General features: G+C 43.3%; 1 protein-coding gene across 2 annotated transcripts in view; it reads left to right on the top strand.

Annotated features, from left to right (window-relative positions):
- Nucleotides 1-24,958, top strand: part of drosha (drosha ribonuclease III) — a 100,916-nt gene that overhangs the window by 1,218 nt on the left and 74,740 nt on the right. The window contains exons 2-15 of one of the 2 annotated variants that reach the window (XM_028569592.1): nt 871-1,726; nt 1,934-2,002; nt 3,280-3,586; nt 5,194-5,335; nt 7,149-7,309; nt 8,336-8,416; nt 9,695-9,781; nt 10,376-10,462; nt 12,632-12,703; nt 13,046-13,127; nt 13,800-13,868; nt 15,573-15,742; nt 17,498-17,622; nt 21,228-21,327. In XM_028569592.1, the coding sequence (XP_028425393.1) occupies nt 873-1,726; nt 1,934-2,002; nt 3,280-3,586; nt 5,194-5,335; nt 7,149-7,309; nt 8,336-8,416; nt 9,695-9,781; nt 10,376-10,462; nt 12,632-12,703; nt 13,046-13,127; nt 13,800-13,868; nt 15,573-15,742; nt 17,498-17,622; nt 21,228-21,327 (2,406 nt within the window). In that variant the 5' untranslated portion in view covers nt 871-872. Of the gene's footprint in view, nt 1-870; nt 1,727-1,933; nt 2,003-3,279; nt 3,587-5,193; nt 5,357-7,148; nt 7,310-8,335; nt 8,417-9,694; nt 9,782-10,375; nt 10,463-12,631; nt 12,704-13,045; nt 13,128-13,799; nt 13,869-15,572; nt 15,743-17,497; nt 17,623-21,227; nt 21,328-24,958 lie in introns of both variants that reach the window. The other variant, XM_028569591.1, reaches the window with a different exon arrangement.

Raw genomic sequence — 24,958 nt, 5'->3', positions numbered from 1 at the left:
GTACACTTGTATAAGCTAATGTGATCCAATACAACAGCTCTGCCATAAATCCTTCCTTTACAAATATAATTGTTTGTTATTGAGGTTGTAGTTTGAAGTGGACTGCATCATATTGAGAAGGGTGTCTAATGTTTTGGCCCTGCCATTTACATACATGAGGGGGGGCAGAATATTAGAAACACCTGTCAGTATAATGCACTCCATTACAGCACCACCACCCACTATGATCTCAATAATAAACATTATTGCCTTTCTGACAATGTCAACAAAAAACTGAAAGATTATTTATTTATATATTTATTTATTTATTTATTAAGCTTCGTACAAGTAGAATTTACGACAGAGCTGTTACATTTAGGGCCGGGCAATATTAAATCGAGCCTAGCTATCGCCTTAGATTTTGGGTATCTTAATATGACAACAAAGTGTTTTATTCTCCTGGTTTTAAATGCTACATTTAATTTTCTGAACTTACCAGACTGTTCTAGCTGTTTTATTATTTGCCTTTACCCACTTAGTTATTATATCCACATTACTGATCATTATTTATCAAAAATCTCTTTGTGTAAATACTTTGTGAACGCCCCAATTGGCAACCCTACAATATCGACATGGAAGTATTTGGTCAAAAATATCGTGATATTTGATTTTTATTCTCCATATTGCCCAGCTCTAACTACATTGCACAGGTGTGATGATGTGGCCGGAGAGTGCGTGTAGACGTACGTACCCACAGCGTTGATATAACGCAGGACCATAAATTGGGCTGAAGATTAAAGGGAATCTTTTATCTAGGTACCATTTTACTTTCAGGTTTGGGTGTGTTTTCAAATTTGGAAACTTACTTGATTATTTTGTCATTTTCCACAGTCATGTCTTTCCATCAGGATCGGGAAAGCTCCAAGGGAGGAATGCCCCCAGGCCAGCACGGCTCCCCTCAGAACTACCGGCCCGCCAACCTGAGGCCGCCACCTCCCCATCCTCCCGTTCCCCCGTACCACTACGATCCCCAGACCCCTCCCATTTCAAGCTACCATGGAAACAGCAGCTACATGCCTCCGCACTCTGACTTCATGCAGTACCCTCCACCAGCTTCACCCCAGGCTCACAGTTCTCTTAACCAGTGCCCAGTGCGCCTACCGTTCCCGAAGCCCCCCGTCCGCCACGGCTACCCGGAACCCCCGCCTAACTTTCCACCTCCTCCCCTTCCCAGCTCCACAGGTGGTCCCACATCAGGGTCCCAGGTGGCTGCTCAGAATGCCTACAACCCTTACATGATGCCTCCCGTGCCCCCACCACCATTAACCCACCCATCCATGCCCCCACCCATAGCTTCTCACTCTATGGGCTACCACTCTCCATACTCCATGAACTACCCGCATCCTCCCCACCCTCCTTTCCCTCCTCCTACCTTCAACCCTGGCTACACCCAGAGCCCCAGCTCATTCAAACCAGACCACAGCTTCCGACACGGGGGGCAATACAAGCATGAGAAGCCCATGGACAACAGGAGGTCTCCAGAAAGAGGGTATCGCGACAGTGATAACAGGCAGAAGGGCTTCGGCTACGGTAGCCACAGTGACAGGCATAAAATGGAGTTTCCTGGAGAGAGGAAAGACCGCGGGAGGAGTCCAGACAAGCGCGGTAGGCCGGAGGGCGGACGGTACAGGTCTGAGTACGACAGAGGCCGGGCTTCCCCCAGACATAGGAGCAGGGAACGTAGCAGGTACGTGAATAACAAGTAACTTTCATAAAAGGGGTTAATCTGTGACAGGAGTTTACCTCCTACCTCATACCTTATTGTGGGTATTTTATGTTTTGCTGTTGTTGTTGTTTGTCTTGTCTTCATGTGTGTCTGCTGGCTGTACAAATAATTGCCCCTCGGGGATAATAGAGTTACCTTGACCTTGGCCATGTTTGTGCTTGTTCACAGGGAGAGGTATCGTCACAGAGAAAGTCGGAGATCCCAGTCGCCCGACAGGCACAGAAAGAGGCCTCGAAGGTACACCTGCAGTCCATTATTTATACACATGCAGTCCATTATTGCAGAAGAAGGCAGTTTTTTTTTTTTTTTTAACCTGTCTTTTTTTGTTTGTTTGTATACAGTTGTGCTCATAAGTTTATGAACCCATGCTAAAGTTGTCTAAAAAAACATCTTTTGGAAATTGATCTTAATGCCTTAATAGAAAAAAAAGAGGAAAAATACGAGCTTTAGGGACACTAATTTTCTATGTGAATGAATAATGTATCGTAAATAAATAAATAAATGTTCTTCCTTCAAATACAGGGGGCATAAGTATACACACCCTTATGTTAAATTCCCATAGAGGCACATTTTAAAATATTAAAGGCCAGTTATTTCATGATAAAGTTCCCTTGGCCTTTGGAATTAAAATAGCCCCACATCATCACATACCCTTCACCATACCTAGAGACTGGCATGGGGTACTTTCCATAAAATCATCTCTCAATGATCAAACCAGCTATTAGGCTAACTGAAATAAAACCACCTGGCCTATTGGCGGGTTTAACACCATGACGATAGAGAAGCGACCAAGCAGCTTTTTGTTTACGTTCAACAAGCCGGCCACCGAAGCGCAGCACTGCACGGCAGCAACCCGTTGATGCCGCTGTCGCTGCTACGTCACCCGGATCGTTGCTCTGATTGGTTGAAGGACTATCCACTTGCGTACAGAGTCATTTGAGTAGAAAAAAAAACACACAGCAGACTCCCCAGACTAATGTTCAATCTTAAAAGATTGAGCGTGGTCTGGTGATAGCCAGACTAGGTGCAAGATATATCGACTGAATATCATTATCGCAATATCGCGTTGCGCAATATTATATCTAGGGGTGCAAGATATATCGACTCAGTATCGTTATCGCAATATTATATCGAAAGCAAGTATAAGGATGGTCTTTTAAAACCAGGAAAAGACAACACTTATGCCATATTACGATAGCACGATAGCCAAAATCTAATATGATATCGATATAATATCCATATATTGCCCAACTCTAGTGAGTGGTGCTTCCAGTGACAAGTAATTTGACTTTGACATGTAAAATCAATGGCGCTCCCCTTTAATAACTGCTGCTTTCAACCATACCTAACATTCTTCATTTAGTGGTGCTTCCTCTGGTGTCATCGTGCAACCTCAGCTTGGTCCTTGGCCCCACATTGATAACCAATGCTCATAACCTCCGTCTCGGCCTTATGCGATAATTGCCTTTTTCTTCCTCTTCCCTTTCCTTTTTTTTAAATTGTGTGCTTTGCAGTCGTTCCACAAGCAGAGACCGGAAACGTGGTCGCTGGGAAGAGGAGAGGGACCGAAGGACGGAGAGCTCCTCCGGCCTGAGCAGAGAGCGCAGCTACTCCTCCGCCAGGAGCCGAGACTCCGAAGAGTCCTTCGCCGACAGAGAGCGAGATCGCGAGAGGGAACGAGAACGGGACCGAGACAGAGAGACGGAGAAAGAGAAGGAAAAGGGGGATTTTGAGAAAGAAGAAGAAGAGCTGCTGAAACCTGCCTGGATCCGCTGCACACACGCTGAGAACTACTACTCCAATGACCCCATGGACCAAGTGGTACTGTTGGCACTTCTGTTTTAATTAACTAATCCTCATTAAACCCTTTTGCCAGAGTTTCAGAGTCCATAGCCAAACCAATTTCCTTGCCTGCAGTTTAAGGGTATATTAAACAGGAGAATGTCTTGAATTTATCACATTGGCCATTAACACTGAGCACAGACTTGTTTTATAATGTTTTATCCATCTGACTAAAGGAAACTTTCCTAATCTTCTGTCTGCCAGGTGGTGATAAAGAGTTGGATTAACTGCTCCCCTGAACGCAGTATCTTTTTCAGCCTTTCAGTTTTTTAGCAAGCTCTCAAAAAGACTCCTTAGTCACCATTTCCAAATCGCCACCTGCCCTCTCAAATGCTTTTCCGATGTCGTTGGATCTTTTGGAAAGAGCCACCTCGTCTTCTCTAAAACTCTGACCTTTACCAGTGATCTCTGGATGTGGGCTTCGTGCTGCCATCAGCTCCTTTTTTCGTTGCTTCAAATTACACATTCTGCCCAAGACCTGACCTGTCTTTCACTAAAACCAAAGTGAAGGTACACGTCTTTTCCCCTCGGACAGTGAACAGGTGAACCGGCTCCCCTGTTTTTCTGACCTGAAAATTAGGCTCTCGTAAATCGTGCAAAAAAATGTTTGCGGGGGGGGTGCGCAAGGCACGGGTCGGGTATTGGTAAACATAATGGCCAATCACAGCTGTCAATGTTTTTTGGGCATCTGATTCATGTCTTCTTCACTCTGCAAGTAGTCCATTCATTTGTCATGCTGGAACTTCATTCAAACTGTTGCAGAAGGTTATCTGATTAGTTCTAAGTGTGTGTGTGTGTGTGTGTGTGTGTGTGTGTGTGTGTGTGTTAGAGAGTGTATGTGAGAGTGTGTGTGTGAAATTCTCACACATCTAACGTGCAATGTTAGAACCATTTCCTTCTTTTCAAATCCAATATCCTAATTATTGCAAACTTGTTATCTTCTGCACACACGCTAAAGAATTCCCAAACAGCTGACATGTTGCAGGTTAATTCCCGAGGTTCCCTACATGTGCGAGAATAGTGCTGACACACGCTTCACACCGCGAGCGGGTATGCGCCACACACGGCGGGAAAGTTGAGAGAAAGGAAAAAGAGACTGTGCGTGCGCCCTTGAGAACTGTAACTCGTATAACTTCTGTTGTCAGTTAATTGTAGCGTTGACCGGCATGAAATCTGCATATGTCAGACTGACCTGCCGGTCACCGGTCATGGCCGAGCACGTGAAAACCGGCCAATTCTGGTCACCAGCCGGTCTATCGGTGCATCTCTACTTTACAACAGCAGGTTGGGCGTGTCTCTTCTAGATGAAACATCATATGGTCTCAGAAAGCAATAGGCTTCTCATCTTTATGAGTGATTTTACTCACAAACAAACAAACATGCAATGACATAATTATAGATATATCTGTAGATTGACTTATTGTGCACATATTAACAAAAAACGCATGGGTACTTTTTCTTTCTGCAAAAAGACTGGTTTCATTAGGGCTTTTTTTTTTTTTTTTTTTCATCTGCCCTTTTTTTTAAATATTTCTTTACAAAAAAATGTCATAATTATTATTTTTAATTCATTTCTATGTGTTCAGGGAGACTCTACTGTGGTGGGGACCAGTAAACTGCGGGACCTGTACGAGCGCTTTGAGGAAGAGCTGGGGAGGAGACAGGAGAGAGCCAAGGCCGCTCGGCCGGTATGGGACCCGCCCAAGACCAAACTAGATGAGGATCCAGGTGGGCCTTCCTGCAAAACTAGTTGGGTATAATTGTGGAGGAACATTTTTTTCTGTGTGAAAAGCATTGCCACATTGTTTTGTTGAATTATTAAACCAATGCAAATGAGTACAATGTAGAGTAATCTGCGTTATTTTACCTCTGATTTTGCACTATGCAAAATGACACGTGCGACAGCCGTAGCAGTCAGTGATTGATTTCTGAAGTCAACCTTCACCTGCCCTTTTGTGTGTTTGTGTTACTTTTGTAAGCATGTACGTTGTTCTGGTTAGGTGGAACAACTAAATAACAATGTGCAAACATTTAATACATCTGTTAGAAATCTTTTGAAATTGATATGCATGCAAACTTGCTGTCTTCTCAGCAGTGCGTTCGGCTGAGGCAGAGATAAAGTTCAGTGTTTATGATGTTATCTGCAGGGCTGTCAGCCTGATTGTCTCTTTGAGCACTGCAATAATATAAATCTTGCTCAGGGAGATCATTTGCTGAACATGTTGCTCCGGGCACTGACTCCACAATCAAGTGCTTGAGTTAAAACGCTGATAAGCATTGAAGACCTTGCTTAGCTAAGAAGCACAAACTGTGTAGCTGAGTGGTAATTATAATCCTCATTTTGGTGTAAGGTTTCTTCTTAGTAAGGGAAAGTGTGAGAGAAATAAAGAAAACATGAGTGCCAGATGTCAGCATTGGCAACTGGGCTGCTCTTTTTAAGTCTCATTGATGCTTTTGAGTCTGCACTTGGCTTGAGAAGCAGAAATTATAATGAAGTCGAATATTTAAACAACAAATCCAACATGGTGGTAAATCACGCTTAGCTGTATTTGTTTTCCTAAAGAAACATTAAAGGGATAGTTTGGATGTTTTTAAGGGGTGTTTTATGAGTTACTTATTTATAGTCCATGTATATGGAGGTTGGGATGCCCCCAGTTTGGAGAACTAGGCAGGAGTACCAACACAGAAGGTAAGACACCTAAAAACATAAGTTTAAGTGTACGCTATATTTAAAATATTGGCTTTACCTTGCTGTCAGACAGCCCTTTCCAACGGGGGAAGTGAAGTTGTTATCAAAGCCACCAGACTCCTTTGACCAGAACAGTAATTTTACCTTGTAGAAGGGTTAGTTTGTTTGTGTTATTGTGTGACTTTGGTGAATAAAAGGGTATTGTAGAGTCCTACAATAACCCAAACAAACTAACCGTCCTGAGAGGGAAAATTACTGTTTTTGTCAAAGGAGTCTGGTGGCTTTAAAGAGAGCTTAGCTGGATATAACAACTTCAGTTCCCCGTCTGAAAGGGCTGTCTGATGGCAAGGTAAAGCAGTGAAAATATTCTAAATATAGCCTACACTTAAACAGATATTGATTTCTTTAGGTGTCTAAAATGTGTTGAGCTGCTGCCCCCGTCAACAGAAACATTACTTAGCTTCTGTGCTGCTCCTCCCGTCTGCTTCTCCAAACTGGGGGCGTGCCGACTGCCATGTAATACACTGACTATGGATAAGTACCTCATATGACCCTATATATTAAGAAAATCCAAATGAGTTAATAGATCTGAAACGCTGCTGTGTCACCAGCATTGAGCGAATAATTATTCCTCTACCGGAGTTGGCAGAGCCAGAGTGCGCACAATTTGAAAACATTTTTGACAGATTGCTTTACTGAGACTTTATGTTGCATAATAACTTTCTGAGGGCACAGCTGAGCTGGGGGGAGCTTAACCACTGAAGCCGCTCCGGCTCCCCGAATTACGTTTCAGTTGTCGAGCCCTATGACGTTGTCATGATTAAAGACCCTTTTGCACTCTTTGTTTTGCAGACGACAGCAGTAGTGAGTCAGACTGTGAGTCAGACGGCGAAGGGAGCACCTGCTCCAGCAGCTCTGACTCCGACGTGTTTGATGTCATTGCTGAGATCAAGAGAAAGAAAGCTCACCCTGACCGCCTGCACGAGGAGCTGTGGTACAACGACCCCGGGCAGGTCGGTCGCCCTCCTGTTTTGACATTTATTGTTACAAAGCCATATTCATCTCCCATTTGTTTTATCTGCTCCACGAATCTTTTGTAATTCTGTACAGGCCTCACAAATTACTAAGAGCTGGAGAAGAGATCCATCCGAAACCATTCCTGAAGCACTTTAAAGCTATCCTGCACATGGGTCCCATAACATTGCCCATGACATATCATGACATAGGGCAGTCGTGGGCAAATAGCAGCCTGTGGGCCAAATCCTGTCCTTCAGAAGAAAAAAAACAAACATTTGGCCCCTTGTAGAGGTGTGAATCTTCGCTGATCTCCCGATTCAATATCTCGATGCGTCAAATACATTTTTCTATTAAATGTAGGATATTTAATTCATAGCTTTTCAAGCTTCAAAAACAAAACATTCTGCAGTGCTCTAATACTAAATAAATTGGATACATAAAACTCCGCCTCAACGGTTGTGATTGGTGCCTCGATTTGGAAAAATTGGAAATGGGCTCGAATGGGCTCTTGGCCAGACTGACTTGCGGAGCAAATCTCGATCTTCTGCCCTTGTATGACAAGTTGGGGGCCAGTGTATCTATAATGTAGATACCCGTAATACTGTAAGTATTTTCCCACTCCTAATGCATTTGCAACAATATTTGATTAAGAGCACCAAGTTCAGGGCCTTCTCTTTGAAGTTTTGAAATCATTCTAGTTAAATATTGGAAATGACTTGCCTTCAGTAAACGAGGCACTTTGAGGGCCGATATCTGACTACGCGATTGGAAACGCGTTCGAGGATTATTGAATCTTGTTTCCCTTTTTTTTTTTTTTTTAAAAGAATGCATTTCCAACTATTGGTGAAATGTTAAATACATTCAGACTGCCCAAACACGTAGAACTTCAAAACTCCAAACTCCAGTGAAGAAATAAAGGTCAGGACTATACAGTTCTGAGGTGTGAAACGTTCTGCAGCCTCTGTGTTATACATGGCAAGTGAAGCAGTTGTGTCTGATTTACGTATTTTCTTTCTGTCCAGATGAATGATGGCCCCTTGTGTAAGTGCAGTGCCAAGGCCAGACGTACAGGGATCCGCCACAGCATCTACCCGGGGGAAGAGGTATGACGTGCCGTGAATAAATCACCCTTTTCATAACCTTGAAGTTGTGCCACAGAGGGGCAAGGACATTATTCGAGTCAGCTAAATGTATTCTCTCTACAGTGACCATTTCACATTGTATTAAAGGGACAATAAGACTCTCACTGTAAGAACTTTACAGGGGAGTTGAGCTAAACCAATGACTCATTGATTATTTTTGCCAGGTGCTGAGATTTCTGGGCTGTTTATAATTATAATTCCGTAATGTTGTCAGACACTTAAAATATTAATCAGAGCCTGTCAGTGGCAAAATGAGCACTTTTGTGAAGGGAAATACAAGCTGGACAATCGCCCTGTTAACTTACATTGCAGCTTGTTTCTCCGCTGCCGACTGCAGCGATCTCGCTTAATACTGGACCAATGTCAAAGATTGTTGTTCCCATCAGTTCCTTAGACACAAAAAAACATAGGAAAATAGGGTCCAGGTTGAAAAAAACGGTAGTTACCCTTTTAATGTGACAGATTACTTAATGAGCGTGTTAACCTATGGTGACATGTTTTTCATGGAGGTAAATTAACATCAACCTCCAGTCAAGTGCTGTTAAACATTAGCTGTAGTAGATGTATACTCACCAGGCATTTAAGCGTTGTATTAAGGTCATTATTATTATTATCTTATTATCTTAAGAAATGTGTTGTTTTTTTTGGGCGCCCCCTCATTAGTCAATTAGTTGACTAATTGCTTCTTAAGGTCTTGCCTGACCTGGAAACGTACGACAACAGTATGTGGGAAATGTGACTGTATTCATTAAGAGAATGTCAATTATATTTTCCGTCGTCAGGCATTACTGGAAATTATGGGTTAGATGTCTGTTATCAAACAAAAAAAAACAGTTCACAAATAGGATTTGGTCTTCAATGGTTTAGATTTTACAAAATCTCTTTTTGTGTGACTGCATTAACGTGTGTAGGGACAAACTTTTAATTCCTCATTTACATTAATAATTGTTTAGCGGAGGAGATCCTTTTGACTTTTGGGCGAATATACATACATTTCTTTAGTCGGGGACAATTCGGAAAATGAGGAAATGGTCTGGTAGGTTTAGGGATGTAACAAATGTTGGGGTACGTGGACAATAAAGTGAGTTCCATACATCATTTGTATCTCTTACATCTGTAATGGGCTCTCGGGTGTGTCAGCACAACGTAAGAACAAAGCACACCTTGTATTTTTAAAGAGGATCCGCTTAGATGTCAGTTACTGAGTTTGTGTGTGTTTTTCTTTTCTTTCTTTTTCAGCCTGTGAAACATTGTCGCCCAATGAACAACAATTCGGGAAAACTGTTCCACTACAGGATCACTGTGTCTCCTCCGACCAACTTCCTGGTATGACTTTGTCTCTTTTATCAAGACCCTAAAAATTAGAGAATTTGCTTCTCCGAATCACTTAATAAAATAGACAGTGTATTATTTGTGCCATTAAATAGTTCCTAATACTGTATCTGAAGTCTCTTTTATATAGACCTTAGTGGTCCCCTAATACTGTATCTGAAGGTGGAGAGTGGGGGTGTGGCCTTGACCAACTGCCACTTTGCTTGTTTGAAAGCCATGATGTCTCTCTCTCTCTCTCATGGGTGGGTCAAATTCTCTGGGTGGGCAAAGCAGAGAAAGGGGAGGTAACCTTGCTCCTTATGACCTCATAAGGAGAAGATTCCAGATCGGCCCATCTGAGCTTTCATTTTCTCAAAGACAGAGCAGGATACCCAGGGCTCGGTTTACACCTATCACCATTTCTAGCCACTAGGGGACCAGAGGCAGGCTGGGGGAACTATATATACTAATATAACATATTAATGTTAAAAACCTCATAAAGTGACATTTTCATACCATGGGACCTTTTTAATGCATTTTTCTACAGTGTGATGGCAGTAATCACTGCACTACGCTGTGTGTTTGAGCGGTCCTGATTTTCTGTTTCAGACTGACCGGCCGACTGTGATCGAGTACGATGACCACGAGTACCTGTTTGAAGGCTTCTCTCTTTTCTCCCACACCCCTCTCACTAACGTAAGTCTTACACTATGCCTGTTTTAGATACAATGTCATCTTTATTATTTCCTTGCAAGTTGCAGTTCCTATCATATCCTGTTGCAGGTGTCACAGATTTTTCTTCACTTTTTTTGTCTGAAAGAGCCCGGTTGAACCTCGCAAAAGTGAAATAAAGTTGCCAGAGTTGTTTATAGGGCTGATGTGCTCTTGTCCCGATTTGATTCTTTCACGATACATGGCTGCTGATTCGATTTGTATTACGATTCGATAGTATTGCGATTTTCTTTTCCTTGTTTATCAAAAACAAAAGTTGAATAATGCGCTTATAGAGACAACGTATCATGAGACATTTCAAACAAACTGATTGTTTTCTAAAAACAACAATGCACATCACGTCAGTCTGACATTTATTTCATTTGTAAAGAAGATCATAACTTTTCTGTTCCGTTTAGCTGGAAACGGATATGATGTAGCCTCCGACGGCGTTACCGTATAAACAGAAAATATTTAGGTCAATCATTGGTTTGAAAAAGAAGAAAGAAAATTCACGATTCTAGGGAAAAGAATCAATTCAATTATTTATTTATTTTCACCCCTTTTCCTTCTCTTCACCTTCAGAAAGGCAGTTCATACTGCTTGTTATACATAAAACAAGCTGTGTACTGTAAACAATTTCACTTCTTTTGCAACCAAAAACTCATCTGAAATCATAGGAATGCCATGGACAAACCTAAACTTTTAACACACATTTCTTCCGGGGGACTTTTAGTATCGAGGGAAAATTATATTGCCATGACATGACAGTGTTTTACAAAATTCTGTTAACAAATAACAGTTAAAGTGGAAACAGACAACCTTTTAACTCTTCACATCCCCTAGTATTTTAACTTTGTCAGTTGGATATATATATGTTATATCATAAAACTATTGTTATTCATGTCTTTGTATTGGTTTCAGTTGTACAGCCCAGTGCTGATATTCCACCCAGGTCTACACTATCACTACTGTGATGTGTGAGCTGTGTAACAGCAGCCAGGTCCGTGATAATTTCCTCTCTTCCATACGCTGCTCGGCCACTGTCGGCTCTACACTGGCCACACGTGAACCCATCCTCCTTCTACATGTCTGTTAAGGCGGCACATATAATTTAGGTCAGCGTTTGAGTGAAGAAAAAAAAAAGATCACCCTCCTCCTTTTAACTTCACTCTCTTAGAAAATAACTTCAAATCAGCTTTTGGCTTCGGGTCGGCTTCTTTGTTGCCCGGACAAAGTGCTCCTCGCTGGCTGTGCTGACCTTGTCCCACAGTCTTTTTCCCTCACTTTTGAAGGCCCACCAGTGACGGTCAAACATTAGAGAGGTGCTGGCTTAAAAAGGACCCTCTCTTCCTGTAGCCATTTGCGCTGCACGCCTGACGTTTTATTCTGGGAAGGGAAGTTTAAAGGCAGCGAGAGAAATCGATAGGGGACCTCCGAGCCCCTTTTCTTAAAAAATGAGTTCAAAGTTGTGAATATTTCGGTGTGCTTGTGTCGGTCAGGGTCTTGCGCGTGTGTATTTGTCCTGCATGTTTGAATAATAAACTACTTGGTCAATATCCGTCCAGCTCGTAAAGAGCCCAGAGGATTAGGCATGATTTGAACTGGATAATTTAAGCAGCCCTTGTTAAAAGCCGGGGCAAACGCTTTGCGGCAGTGTGGGGATTAGGAACCTCGGAGCGTGGTGATATTAGCCCCCCGCTAGTTAGCCGCCGGGATGGGCAAGAATGAATGTGGCTCCCAGGTTAATCTCTTAAAATGGACCCCCGCGCTCTGACAACAACGACCGTGTAACTAGGGAGCTTAAACACAGAGAAGCAGGCTTATCAGTTTAGCGAGATCTGCTTAATTTTCAAGAGTCAGGTGCATGCTGGTGTGGGATTTTTTTTTTTTTTTTACGCGTGAGTGCTTGTACATGGCTGCGTCTTTTAAATTGCCCAAAGTTTGTGCTCGTTTGTACACATTGCAGTGAGGCGTCTTGAGCCCACGCACTTTGTCTTTACATGGTTGTGTGCGCCATTTCGGGTGCGCTCAACAGCATAGATGGGGGCTTTAATGAGTTTCCTTGAAAAGCTGTAACCTCTGCCTAACGCCATGGTAATGAGTCGGCCCGTCCTTTCTTCTTCTCGTCCTCTGTTCCTTTCATCATCACAGATTCCATTGTGCCGTGTGATCCGCTTCAACATAGATTACACCATTCACTTCATAGAGGAGATGGCACCGGAGGTCAGTAAAACCCCACTTTATCTTGCCGCTCTTTTCTCACCACTTTTTTGTTTTTATCTCAAACGGCGGAGTCTGAGCACAGCTGAGCCACATGTAACCCTCACACCTCAGTGCCCTGGTTAGCGACGGTGCTAATCCTCGCAGAAGAGGGAAAAGGGATTCTTTCTTACCTGCAGAGGTTGATTACACCGATAAGTTGGCTTATGTGATAACGTTAAAGAACTGGATATGTCATATCTACATTGAGGTGTTCTTTATGGCAGTATGCTTTTCTTTTTTTTTTGGAGTCTGCTTGTACTGTGTGCTCACATAACACTGTCTCTCTATCCCTCCCGAGTCCAGAACTACTGTGTCCAAGGCCTGGAGCTGTTTGCCTCCTACTTGTTCAAGGATATTCTTGAGCTGTATGACTGGAACCTGACAGGTATGATTCCCAAAACCAAAGGCCCGTTTTCACAAAAAGAGATTTTTACAAGGAGTGCTGACAGGCAGATGGCAGCTTCACACTTTACAGATGATTTGTAATTGTCACCTGCAAATTGCAGGTACATTTGGGAGTCTAATAGACTCTCACATGCTCATGCAAGTATGATATTTGTGTTGATAGTGAAACGTGTTAAATATGAGCAGTAAATTAACTCTAATCACAGCTTGCATGTCACAGAAATGGTGAAACCGGTCCCTGGACAATTTTCTTTTTTTTTTTAATCTTTCATTACTGATATGTGTCATCTTGTTTTTATGGGAAAGTATTACGAGTCCTGACATGTCAACATTCTTCGATTGCCACATATATTTTAAATTGCTCTGGTTAAAAACATACATATAAGTAAACTTCACCTATAATTAATATGTAGCTGCTCGCGACTGTTTCTTGTTGCATATAGTGGTAAAACCTGAACACAAGCTAAAACCTGTTTAAAAAGCTGAACTTTAAAAAAAGAAGTTTTTTCATTACATTCTCATTTTTTTCTTATTACAATCGGTACAATGTATTCCAATAAATAATTGTGATTATCATGTCAACCATAACTTTACACTAATATTAAATTGTGTGAAAACAAACAATAAAAAAAGCCTCTGTTCTTTCTTCCAGGTCCTGAGTTCGAGGCCTCTGGATGCCAGCGGTTCCATTTCATGCCCCGCTTTGTCCGATTCTTACCCGGTGAGACTCTTGACCTGCAAAGAACCCGTACAGCTTTCTTTCCGTCTCTCTCTGGTGGTCAATCAGTGCTCATGTTAAAACAGGCTACAGGACAGGAAAAAGGGTCTCCAGTAATGTCTCCTCCAAACATAGGCTGGTGTTGATATTTGTGCTGTGTTCTCTGCAAAATGATGGGTTGACTTACAGCACCTCAGCTGGCGTGTAGGTGTGTGGTATACATCTTTGATACACATGATGGTGCTGTTGCACTATAATATCGCCACAGTGTTTTGTTATGTGCGTTACTGTACGTGCCACATGCCACATGCCTTTTTCTTTTTTCTTTATTTCCATCAAAAAACAATTTCTCTCCCAACTTAGTCCTCTACAAACACTTATCTGCCTCTTTTACCAAAGCACACCAAATAAATGTGGTCCGATGCCATGCTTCTGATGTGATCTGTGAAGCGAGGGAGATGAGACAGGGAGTTGCAGTGAGAGCAGGATGATGGCGTGTTTGAAAGTTAGAGTGAGAGTGTACGGGGGATGCATTTGGTATCGTGTTAATGCATTTCCAGGACTGAGAGGGCAGTGGATTTTTGTGCCTCTGTCCACGTGACCACTCGTAAATGGAGGTCAATCAATTTTGCATGAGTGTCTATTAAACTGACTCCATTTGACCTGGTAGATTGCATGCATGTGCCTGGCTGTATTTCTCTGCGCATTCCTTGTGATACAGTTTTGAGTGAATGTTTTTTATTTTTTTGTACATGTCATGTGCCTTCACGTAGTGTGTGGTATCCGACCTCGCATCAGTGCCTCTGTTTCTCGAACATTGCGATTGCGATGCATGGAGACATTTTCACAGTATGTTATATTGACTCTCAAACTCCCAAGTTGGCGGAGGTGAGGCTGGGTTAGATAATTGTATGATATAAGATATTTCTCCGACATCAGCCTTGATTTTGGGCCAAGGATTTTTGAACAGCAAAAGAAAGCATTGTATGGGAGCTCTGTGAAACGTTTTCCCTTGTTGGAAAAAGTCACAGCTTGTTTTAATACCACAAACTCTAGCTATAAAGACTGTTATTTTTGCAATAGTTTTTCATCTAACTGTGAGCTGCATATCTTGTGATGGTGTTTTTACGCTTCTGTCCATACATGCATATATTTCTGCAACGTATTCATTAGGGGGTGTACGATATATCTATTCAATACTATCCAATATTATTGATGATGAGGTGGATATATCGATACACATCGGCATCTTTCATTTTGAAATTCCCACTTCATATTTTTTATTTTTATTAAAAACACTAGTTTGTTTTTAGTTTAAATGTCTGGAAGAGCTTAGTCATGAAATTGTCAAATCACGTTTTAGTTGCTTTTGTAAATGTATATATAATGTAAGTGTAATGTAAGATTGCGTTACCTGGGCTCATGGTCTCGTCTCGCATCGGTCGCAGGCCCCTGAATCAAATCGTATCATAGCAGTCTTTGTGATTTTCAGAAAATAGTGTATCGTTATTCAAAGAATCAATATAATATTGTATCGCAGTGTTCAAATAGATTACAATTGTTTTTTTTTGGGCTGATAATTGAGCATATCTACCAGTCATTTGCATGTTTTACCAGCATTTGGCTGGTGGATGGTGCTAATTTTGAACCCTGTCGTATCGCGATAAAAGGTGCGATTTTACATTTTATGTTTATCAATGATATTAGATGGCGGGAAGGAGGTGCTGTCCATGCATCAGGTGCTGCTCTACCTGCTGCGCAGCAGCAAGCCCCTGGTCCCCGAGGAGGAGATTGCAGACATGCTGCAGTGGGAGGAGCTGGAGTGGCAGAAATACGCGGAGGAGTGCAAGGGCATGATCGTCACCCACCCAGGCATGGTAAGGCCTCAGCTGCACTGTTACGACAGGAGGTGGCTTTGTCTGCTCTTTCAAGGGCATTCGTCGCCCCCCAACCCCGACACTGCAGGAACAAGGCTGTTCCTGTTAGCCTGTGACATGAGCAGCCTCACCTATTATCCCCAAGGGCGTTTGCTGTCATCAACATTATTCGGCCCGGAGCTTTGTCACAGTGAAGTTGGTTAAACTCCTCGTCTCACCCGTATTTTTAAAGGATGTACAGTAATTGTGTCTGGGTAAAGGTGAAGATGTCATTGCTAGCTGGAAAGGTTGCATACGAACAGTGGCCGTGATTGCGTAACCTTTGGCGTGGGTGAGTTATTGAGTCAACTGCTCTTCCTGGCAGGACTGAATTGTTACTGTCAGGGGTGTCCAGATAGGTGGGTGTGTAATAGTCTTCCGTCCCTAGACCCAAGCTAAAGATTGGTCTGCCAGTCAAACAACTAGTCTGTTAAAAAGGTCATAAATAGAGATTTACCTTGCATGGTGATAATAGAACTATCTGGGGCATGGTGAACAATGGTCATTCCCAGGTTTTTATTTTATTATTGCTTTGTTGGTTGTTGCAAAAATGGTTGTTTTATAACCATTTAATTCCATTAAAAAGTTTAAAAGCATGCAGGATTGTCTCAAACAGTTCCCAGTTGTCTTATGTAACATTATTGTCATGCCATATGTTAGAAGTATTACCCATGATTGGTAGTAGTGCTGCAACTGCCAAATATTTTCTTTATGGATTCATCTGTCAATTCTTTTTCATAATAAATGGACCGATTTATCAAAAAAAGATTCAGATTAATTTGCTGTTGATCAAAAAAAAAAAATTTGATAGTGATCACAACCTTTTAATTTGGTAAAGAAAGTATGTTCTTGGTGATACGGAATACAAAAACATTCAGCAGTTGGTGCTCTAGAGCTTGGTAGCCCAATTCAGTCCATACATGCTCCTCATTTTGTCAAAACAGTGTGTGATATGTCAAGGTGACACATAGTTCTCCAAATGAAGTGGTCCGATGCCAATCAAACATGCCATGCTCAAGTGATTATTTTACACCGTGGCACAGTCGACAAATGAGGGCACAAATGTCGTCAGCCTTCAAGCAGCTTCGGCGCAATTAAAGTATTGGTAAAGAAGCAGTGGATGCTCAGTGGCCTAGTGTATATAAATGAGCATGTGCGATGTGTTTGTGTCTGGATTGTAAACAGGGCAATCACCAAGCCCTTTCATCAAGCCAATCAAACCTGATTATGTCGCTTTAAAGTCAAAATCAAAGATGGCTGGCGACCTCTTGCTCTCAAATCAGAGTTTGTATGCAGGCTGTGACGAGCGAGTGTCGCCTAATGTCAAGGTGAGCCCGAGCCTCGAGCCATCTGCCGCGCAGCTCATCACGCCTTATGCTACAGCCCCTTCCTCTGATCTCGCAAAATGCCTGACAGGCCAACTGTGATTTGGGAGTCGGCTGAGCACGTGTTGCTTGTCAATCTCCTCCCTGATAAGAGCGTCGGGGGTTAGCTCGCCATCCCTGGCATCACTTTATCATTGTTGTGCACGCGGGCGCCGCAAGCCCGAATCTGGGCCTCGCCGCATTACGCCTCCTGTGACAGGCGACCCTCGTGGCGTGGATTATTTGTGATTTCACATATTGGTAGCAGGTGATGGAATGATGGCTGCCTTGCAGCGACATGAATGGGTTAATGCCGCAACGTGACTCACTGTGCTGACTTCTTTCACCCTAGAAACCGAGCTCCGTGCGCATCGACCAACTGGACAGGGAGCAGTTCAACCCAGACGTCATCACCTTCCCCATCATCGTTCATTTTGGGATCAGACCGGCTCAGCTCAGCTATGCCGGAGACCCTCAGTAAGATCGCATTCACACACACACACACACACACACACACACACACACACACACACACACACACACACACACACACACACACACACACACACAAATGTCGACCACCCATCCAAATACAGATCTTTCCCCTCACCCACTGTGTATCGTCTCCCTCGTTCCCTCTACTCCTTATTTACCTGCGCTCCCCCAGGACCCTGTGAGGGCAGAATCTTTTGTGTCGCGCGTCGAGGAGGACGAGAGCGCCGTATGTCGAAGGAAAGGGAAGATAGACAGACGGATGGAAATATAGGGAATTGAAGGATGAGAAGACGATTGGCGTGACATTTTCACATGCATCGTCACGGGTCCCGGGTTTCCGCTGGGTGCCATCCGCCGAGGGAGCTGCCGCGGGTTTATGTCTCGTGAATAGTAATGCCACGTACTGTGCTGTGTCGCTGCATAATTAACAAAAGCAGCGTATTCGATTATCTGAGCCGCAGTCTCGGAGGTGTTCAGAGAGATGCGACAACGCCACGCCTACACCAATCAAAAGTCAGTACGCAACTTGGCTTTTGTGCCCTCACTCCAAATTTGAAATCTGTGGATTTCTTTTCAACTCGCATATCTCACGTCACGTCACTCGGCTCAATCGCAGCAGTCAGGAAGGAGGTGCAGGAGGAAAGCAGTGAGGATGATCATTAGGACATCCATTTAGGCAGAACTAGTTTGCTTCTTCCCTGACTAATGTCCCCTCTCCCCTGCCGCTACATTTTAGCCGCCTGTCCGCTGAGCTCTTTCATCCCTGTGCGCCCCGCTGCCATGTCAAACTTCTTAAAGCGGCAGACAACAACAAATTTATGGATGGACTGGGACATCATTAGCCGATGCGAGTCGTAAGTCGGTGTTGATTGCGGCTGCGGCAATGCCACAGAGAGGGAGCCTTGGTCACAGCAGCAGCATATATTAACTCATGAGACTGAAGAAGCTATGTTGTCTTCTTCGCACATATCCCGGCAATGAAAAGGACGAGAGAAACGTGTACATTCCTTTTATTTATCTCGCGCTACATCGCTAATAAAGACAAGTACACCAACTCCTGGCTTCCTGTATCGATAGCTGTCAATCAGTGTAGGCCACAAGGAGGTCCGCATGGGTGTGAACCGTTGAAAGTGACCAGGGGGCCAGGGCCTCCATTTCTTTCCACCCCCAAACATTGTCAAAAGTCAGTTCTATTTGCACAAGCAGAAATCCACTTTGAGAGCAGAGTTACCTGTGAGAGTGTGTTGCCCTGCAGCGCTCGCCAAGCAGCCGGTCTCTCGCGCGTGGTCGCTGCTCTGTGCGCCTGCTGCTTAGTTCCGTAGAAGCAGGTGCCATTCCTTCTCTCCCTCGCTCGACGTTTTCTTTCCTTGCTAGCACCTGCCTGCACAACTCGCTGCGGGAGGACCTATATCTTGCGAGTCATACTTCCCGCTCGCCACTGGGCGCATTTGGATTCAGGACCTCTACTCGAGCTTCTCCAGCTCCATCACGACAGCAGAAGCAAGAATGATGACATGTCAGGGAATGTAAAGAAAAGAGAGCAGGATGGAACAGGACAGACAACCCCAGCAAGCGAGGGATGAAACATGAGAGAAACATGATGGGAGGATTGTGGGATGGAAAAGGATATGAATAAGAGACAGAGGGTGGCCAAAACTAGGAGACGGAAGCGACTTTCAGACGTACACATAAATGTGCTGTCACTTTAATGCCGGTCTAATTGAACAAGCCACGTAGTCTCTTTTCAAGGGTGTCACAGGGTTGGACCATGTAACATTCCTGTAACACAAGTTTGAGCTCTCACATTTACGCCTCAGTAACACATATGGATTCAGAGTGGCCGGGTCCCTCGGGTCTCTGACGAGCCTGACGAGTATTTTTTTTTTTGTGTTCCTAAAGCCTTTCCCAATGTTCTTTTCCTAAATCCCAATTTTTTTTTTTTTTTTTTTTTTTTTTTTTGACACGCGTGTGACGTTGTTCTCGCGATAGTACGGCACGTTCTTGCGATAAGACGCCACGTGGCGACACTGTATATGGCGTAGACATACACGTGGATAGCTCAAAATGCGTACAGATAACACGCCATTTGGCTTTAGGAAAGTTTACGCCAAGTCATGATGCCATGTTGCTTTAGTTCCCTGTCGTAAAGGACAGTCTGACAGCAAGGTAACGCGGTGAATATTCTGTAATAGATCTGCTTTATAATCTACTGTAGGTAATACACTGACTATGAATAAGTACCCTTTTACAACCCCACTTCCAAACAGCCAAACTATCCCTAATCTATCTGATAAATGATGACAGCGATGAGGAAATGTATCCGGGGTCTATGAGGTTGGTTAGACTAGGAGCATGTAATGAGCGTCCCCCGTGCTCACAACTGTCATTCATGCCAACAAGAAGATAAACACTCATTCAACTGCAAAGCACGTTTTTAAAACGTATCACTTTAAATGAGTATTTTCTAAACCCCCTCCCCCCCCATGTAAAGTAATTCTGTTTGTAAAGGTCCTGTCATGTTTGAGTAGAGCCGTTACGGAACATTCACGTACAACATACCCATGTTTGGATGCTCAAAAGTAGCCAGCACGTTTTGCAGATAGATGAAGCCAGCAATGCTGCAGATACCATGCCTGCAAAGTGACTAGAGATGGGGAAACAGGAGAGAGAGAGGATGAGAACAGAAAGAAAGAGGCAGCATATGCTAATGAAAGCATGTGCAGGGAGTGGCGAGAGCCGCGGCACCGCTACCCTGAGAGTACACAGCGGATCTGTGGAAAGGTCATCGGAGCGGATTGGGGACGGGGGGGCCTCCCAGGCTGGGTAGACTTTCTCTCTCGGCTTCACTCTCTCTTACTTCCCCTCTCTGTCTCTCGTCCGCTCAGGCTGCTTCAGTGCGGAGGTGCTGGTGAGCTGATAATCGGGGCGGTAAAGCCGTCTCATTCCCTCGTCTCAGTCTCTAATGAAGTCCCCGCTATTAAAGCCCTATAATTCTTCTGTTCCACAGTACACCCCCACTTCCCTCCTTTTCCTTTCCTTCCTTCCTTGCTCCCCTCTCTCTTTCTTCTTCTCCTTCTGTATGCCTCTCTGCCCTTCTCTCTTTCAATGCACCATCCTGTCCCCCAAACCCCACCACCTTACCCCTCCAGCCCACCAATCATAATTGAATAACTCTGGGTAAATGAGGAGAAAGTCTCCTGAATGGGAGCAGAACGGTCACACTCGGCCCTCAGTGCATCAATCAGGAGGTCTGATTGAAAAGAGAGAGAGAGAGAGGAGGGGGAGGGGTTGAGAAAGGGTAGGTGGTTAGTATGGTGGCTACATGTCACCTTGCCGATAACTCCCTGCCTCTTTTCACATGCAAATGAGAGCAAAGACAATGGTTTTTTTTTGTGTGTGTGTGTGTGTGTGTGTGTGTGTGTGTGTGTGTGTGTGTGTGTGTGTGGCTAATGCAATAATAGCCAAAGGCACAATTATGTTTGATATCGGGCAGATAAAATATTGATCTGTTGTTGCAAAGCAGGAGAGTGAGGGTGGAGAAGGACTCCTGTCAGTCTAACACTTTCTTATTTGCTGTTATTTGGCAGGTACCAGAAGCTGTGGAAGAGCTATGTGAAACTCCGCCACCTGCTGGCCAACAGCCCTAAGGTCAAGCAGATTGACAAGCAGAAGCTGACACAGAGAGAGGTGGGTTGAAAGAAAACAAACACCCTTTGATCATTTTTCTTTTGTCACGCTCGTATTTTAACATCGTCAGGTGGCTTGCGCTCGTAACGTGATTGTGGTGCAGTGTGCTTTCGATTTAAAATATTTTGGGGGTGCTCATTTTCCTGCAGATATGAAAGGTTCTGCCAAAACACTGGAGCATTTGCACTCTCTGCAGAAATAAGAGCAAAAAAACTATTACTCTTATTCCTGCTGTGCGCACTGATTCAAATGCTGCTTATCTGGAACTCGCCGCTGGTAGTCCGAATTATTGCCTGAAAGTAACAAGGATGCTGTTGTCACCAAACAAAAGTGAGACAGCCAAAACTTACAAAGGCAACATCATTTTCCTGTTTTGTTTATTTTTTTTGTAGAAAACACAGCTTTGCTTTCACGTATTTAATGATTTGCCACAGCAGATGAATTTTAAAATATTGCATCCAGGGCTTTATTTTGGGTAAAAAAAGAATTATTTGCACATTAGTACCATGTCCATAAGACTATTTACTCTGTGTTATTTCATGTCAGAAATATTTTTTTCAAATATATAGTAATAGAGCTGGGCAATATATCAATATCGTGATATTAGACTATACATCATCTTAGATTTTGGATATCATAATATGACATAAATGTTGTCTTTTCCTGGTTTTAGAGGCTACATTACAGTAAAGTGATGTCATTTTCTGAACTTACCAGACTGTTGTAACTGTTCTATTATTTGCCTTTACCCACCTAGTCATTATATCCACATTCATCAAAAATCTCATTGTGTAAATATTTTGTGAAAGCACCAATAGTCAACACTACAATATCGTTGCGGTATCGATATCGAGGTATTTGGCCAAAAATATCGTGATATTTGATTTTCTCCATATCGCCCAGCCCTATATAGTAATTGGTTTCACTGAACTGTAACTTTGACTAAACAGTCCAGCCGTTACACGTTTGAGCAACTCTTCGCTATTCACAAGCTCACTGAAGACTCGAGACAAAACAGAAGAATTTTGGATTTGGATTTGCATGACACCATCCAAGACTATTTTTGATTCACTGTCCTCATGCTTCAGACCTTTTTTCCTCCAGCATGTTTAGCTCAGAAATATCATTTATTTTTTGTCTTTCTCTCCTTTTTGTCTTTACTTCAGGCATATATACTTTGCTTTTATTTGGTGTGGGCGGGACGGCAAGTCTCTTTTTTAAAATCTTTTTTTTTTTTTACTCAATTTAATAATGCATAATTTTGATAAATTTACAGCTCCGAATAAAACTGCTGTAACTGCTCTCCTGAGTTGAGCGTTAAGGTCAAACCACCAACAGGGATTGAGAATGATAAAAGGTTCCGATTTAGTGAAGTAATGACCATGGTAGCCACAGGGAATCGCAGCGTACAGGTGCTGCGTGTGGCCTGAAAGTGCTTTGTCCCGCCATATCTCTCCTGTAGGGACTGCTGTAGCGTCTCTACAGTAGATAGAGCTCTTTTTTTTTCCACTATCTAAGGCTTTGAGTGTGTCTCTTCCTTCGGTCTGTTTGATACACTCTGAACCAATAATGAGTAAGAACTCAGAGCTCAATTAGCTTGTTTCCCAGGTAGCTCTGCAAAGCTCTCCAGCTAACAGGCCCTGACAATCCTACTGTCAACCCGCGCTGAAGCAATTAGTGAACCCAAACGCATGCACACTCGCACACTGGGTCCGTCAAGCTCCACCACAAGCATTAGCCATGTCAGGTGTCTCTTCACTGCAGTGGCAGTGAGGCATCTCTACTCATGTAATCCCCCAGGGGAACGCTCGAGCTTCCTGTGTAAATGGTTTTTCAGTGAAAGACTAAACGTCTGTTTTTTTTTCTGGTCGGCATTCTCTACCATTAAGAATCACCCTGTCAGAGGTGCTCCCAGCAATGTTGTGCTGCTCCAGCTGGCTCCTTGATACCTCTCTGCTCAGTCTGGAGTCCACAGAGCTCCATGGAGACCAAAGGTGTGCGTCTTGGCTCGGCCTGGCCTTCACACCAGGGAGGGCGCCTCTCTCCACCCACTTCCAAATCTCAAGCTGTGTGTGTGTGTGTGTGTGTGTGTGTGTGTGTGTGTGTGTGTGTGTGTGTGTGTGTGTGTGTGTGTGTGTGTGTGTGTGTGTGTGTGTGTGTGTGTGTGTGTGTGTGTGTGTGTGTGTGTGTGTGTGTGTGTGGGCAGAGGTGGTGTGGCATTAAGGGACATGCAGTCTGTCCGTGTGTGTTGCCTGAATGGATTTTGTGCAAAAGCCAAACGCATGACTGGGCCTCAAACCCACAGACCGATAATGCGTCCAAAAACAATTCGATGATTTTGCATTCAAAATATAACAATTTCATTGTTTTTTTGCTGAACGGTCTTTTACAATTTCACAAATGTTATAAAACGTGTGTGACTGTATTTAAAATGAATGTTACTTTACTATCTCATATCTCTAATTTGAATAAGTATTCAGCCCTGAGTCAGTGCTTTGGCAGTGAATTCAGCTTTGAGTCTTCTTTATCAGCTCGGCATATGTGGATTTGGGGATTTTCTCTGATTCTTCCTTGCAGATTTGGCCAAGCTCACTCTGAGCTGTATGAGGAGCATCTTTTGAAAAGCTATCTTCAACTCATTCCACAGATTTTTCCTTTGGTTTCAAGTCTTGGCTTCAGCTGGGCCACACGAGGACTGAACACTATTTTTCTCAGTCGATTCCAGAGTTGATTTGGATGCGTTCATAAGGATCATTGTCCCGCTGCAACATCTCATTGGCCCAATCTGGAGATTTTAGCACTTGAATTTAGTTAGTTTGTCCTTTTAAGTTTTAGAAAGCAATTAACAGAAATAGTGATAATAACTTATGATGAGTGCATTTAACCTCCATAGACAAAAACCTCATTATGGCCTAAGCATGGTCCAAGAGGAAAGGTCAGGAAGTTTGCCAAAAAAACATTAAAGTGCTCATATTATGCTCATTTTCAGGTTCATAATTGTATTTAGAGGTTGTACCAGAATAGGTTTAATTTTCAAAAAACACCATATTTGTGTTGTACTGCACATTGCTGCAGCTCCTCTTTTCACCCTGTGTGTTGAGCTCTCTGTTTTAGCTACAGAGTGAGGCATCTCACTTCTGTTCCATCTTTGTTGGGAGTCACATCCGCAGTAAGTACGGCTAGCTAGTCAGAAGCAGAGTGTGAGGGAGTGCCATGCTAGCAGCTAGGTGAGCATTATAACGTGTGTTCTAAATCGACGCACATTCGTCACGGAAGTAAAGGCTGGACTGACAATAGAGCAGTTTGTGAACAGTGTTTTCTGTTGGAGATGGCAGGTCCCTTTGGGGTGGACTTTGGGCTTTTTCACTTTGTAAACCTATAATGTGCACAAAAAGATATATAACCCAATAAAGGAAAAGGGAAAAGCCAAAAAGCATAATATGAGCACTTTAAGATTTGTCCTCTGGAAACTATGAATACCCACTGCATATTTTATTGAAATCTGGTCAGTTCGGTCTCATCAGTTTTGAGAGACTATATGCTGAACCACCTAGAACTGCAACCGCTTTCATCCTCTAGCCTTAAATGAAAGGCTCAGCCGATGTGAACAATAGAATGAGCTAAAGTCTCC

This window comes from Perca flavescens, chromosome 22 (assembly GCF_004354835.1).
Source record: "Perca flavescens isolate YP-PL-M2 chromosome 22, PFLA_1.0, whole genome shotgun sequence".
Classification (NCBI taxonomy): Eukaryota; Metazoa; Chordata; class Actinopteri; order Perciformes; family Percidae; genus Perca; species Perca flavescens.
Note: the sequence above shows the minus strand (reverse complement) of the source record. Positions and strands in the feature narration are given on the sequence as shown.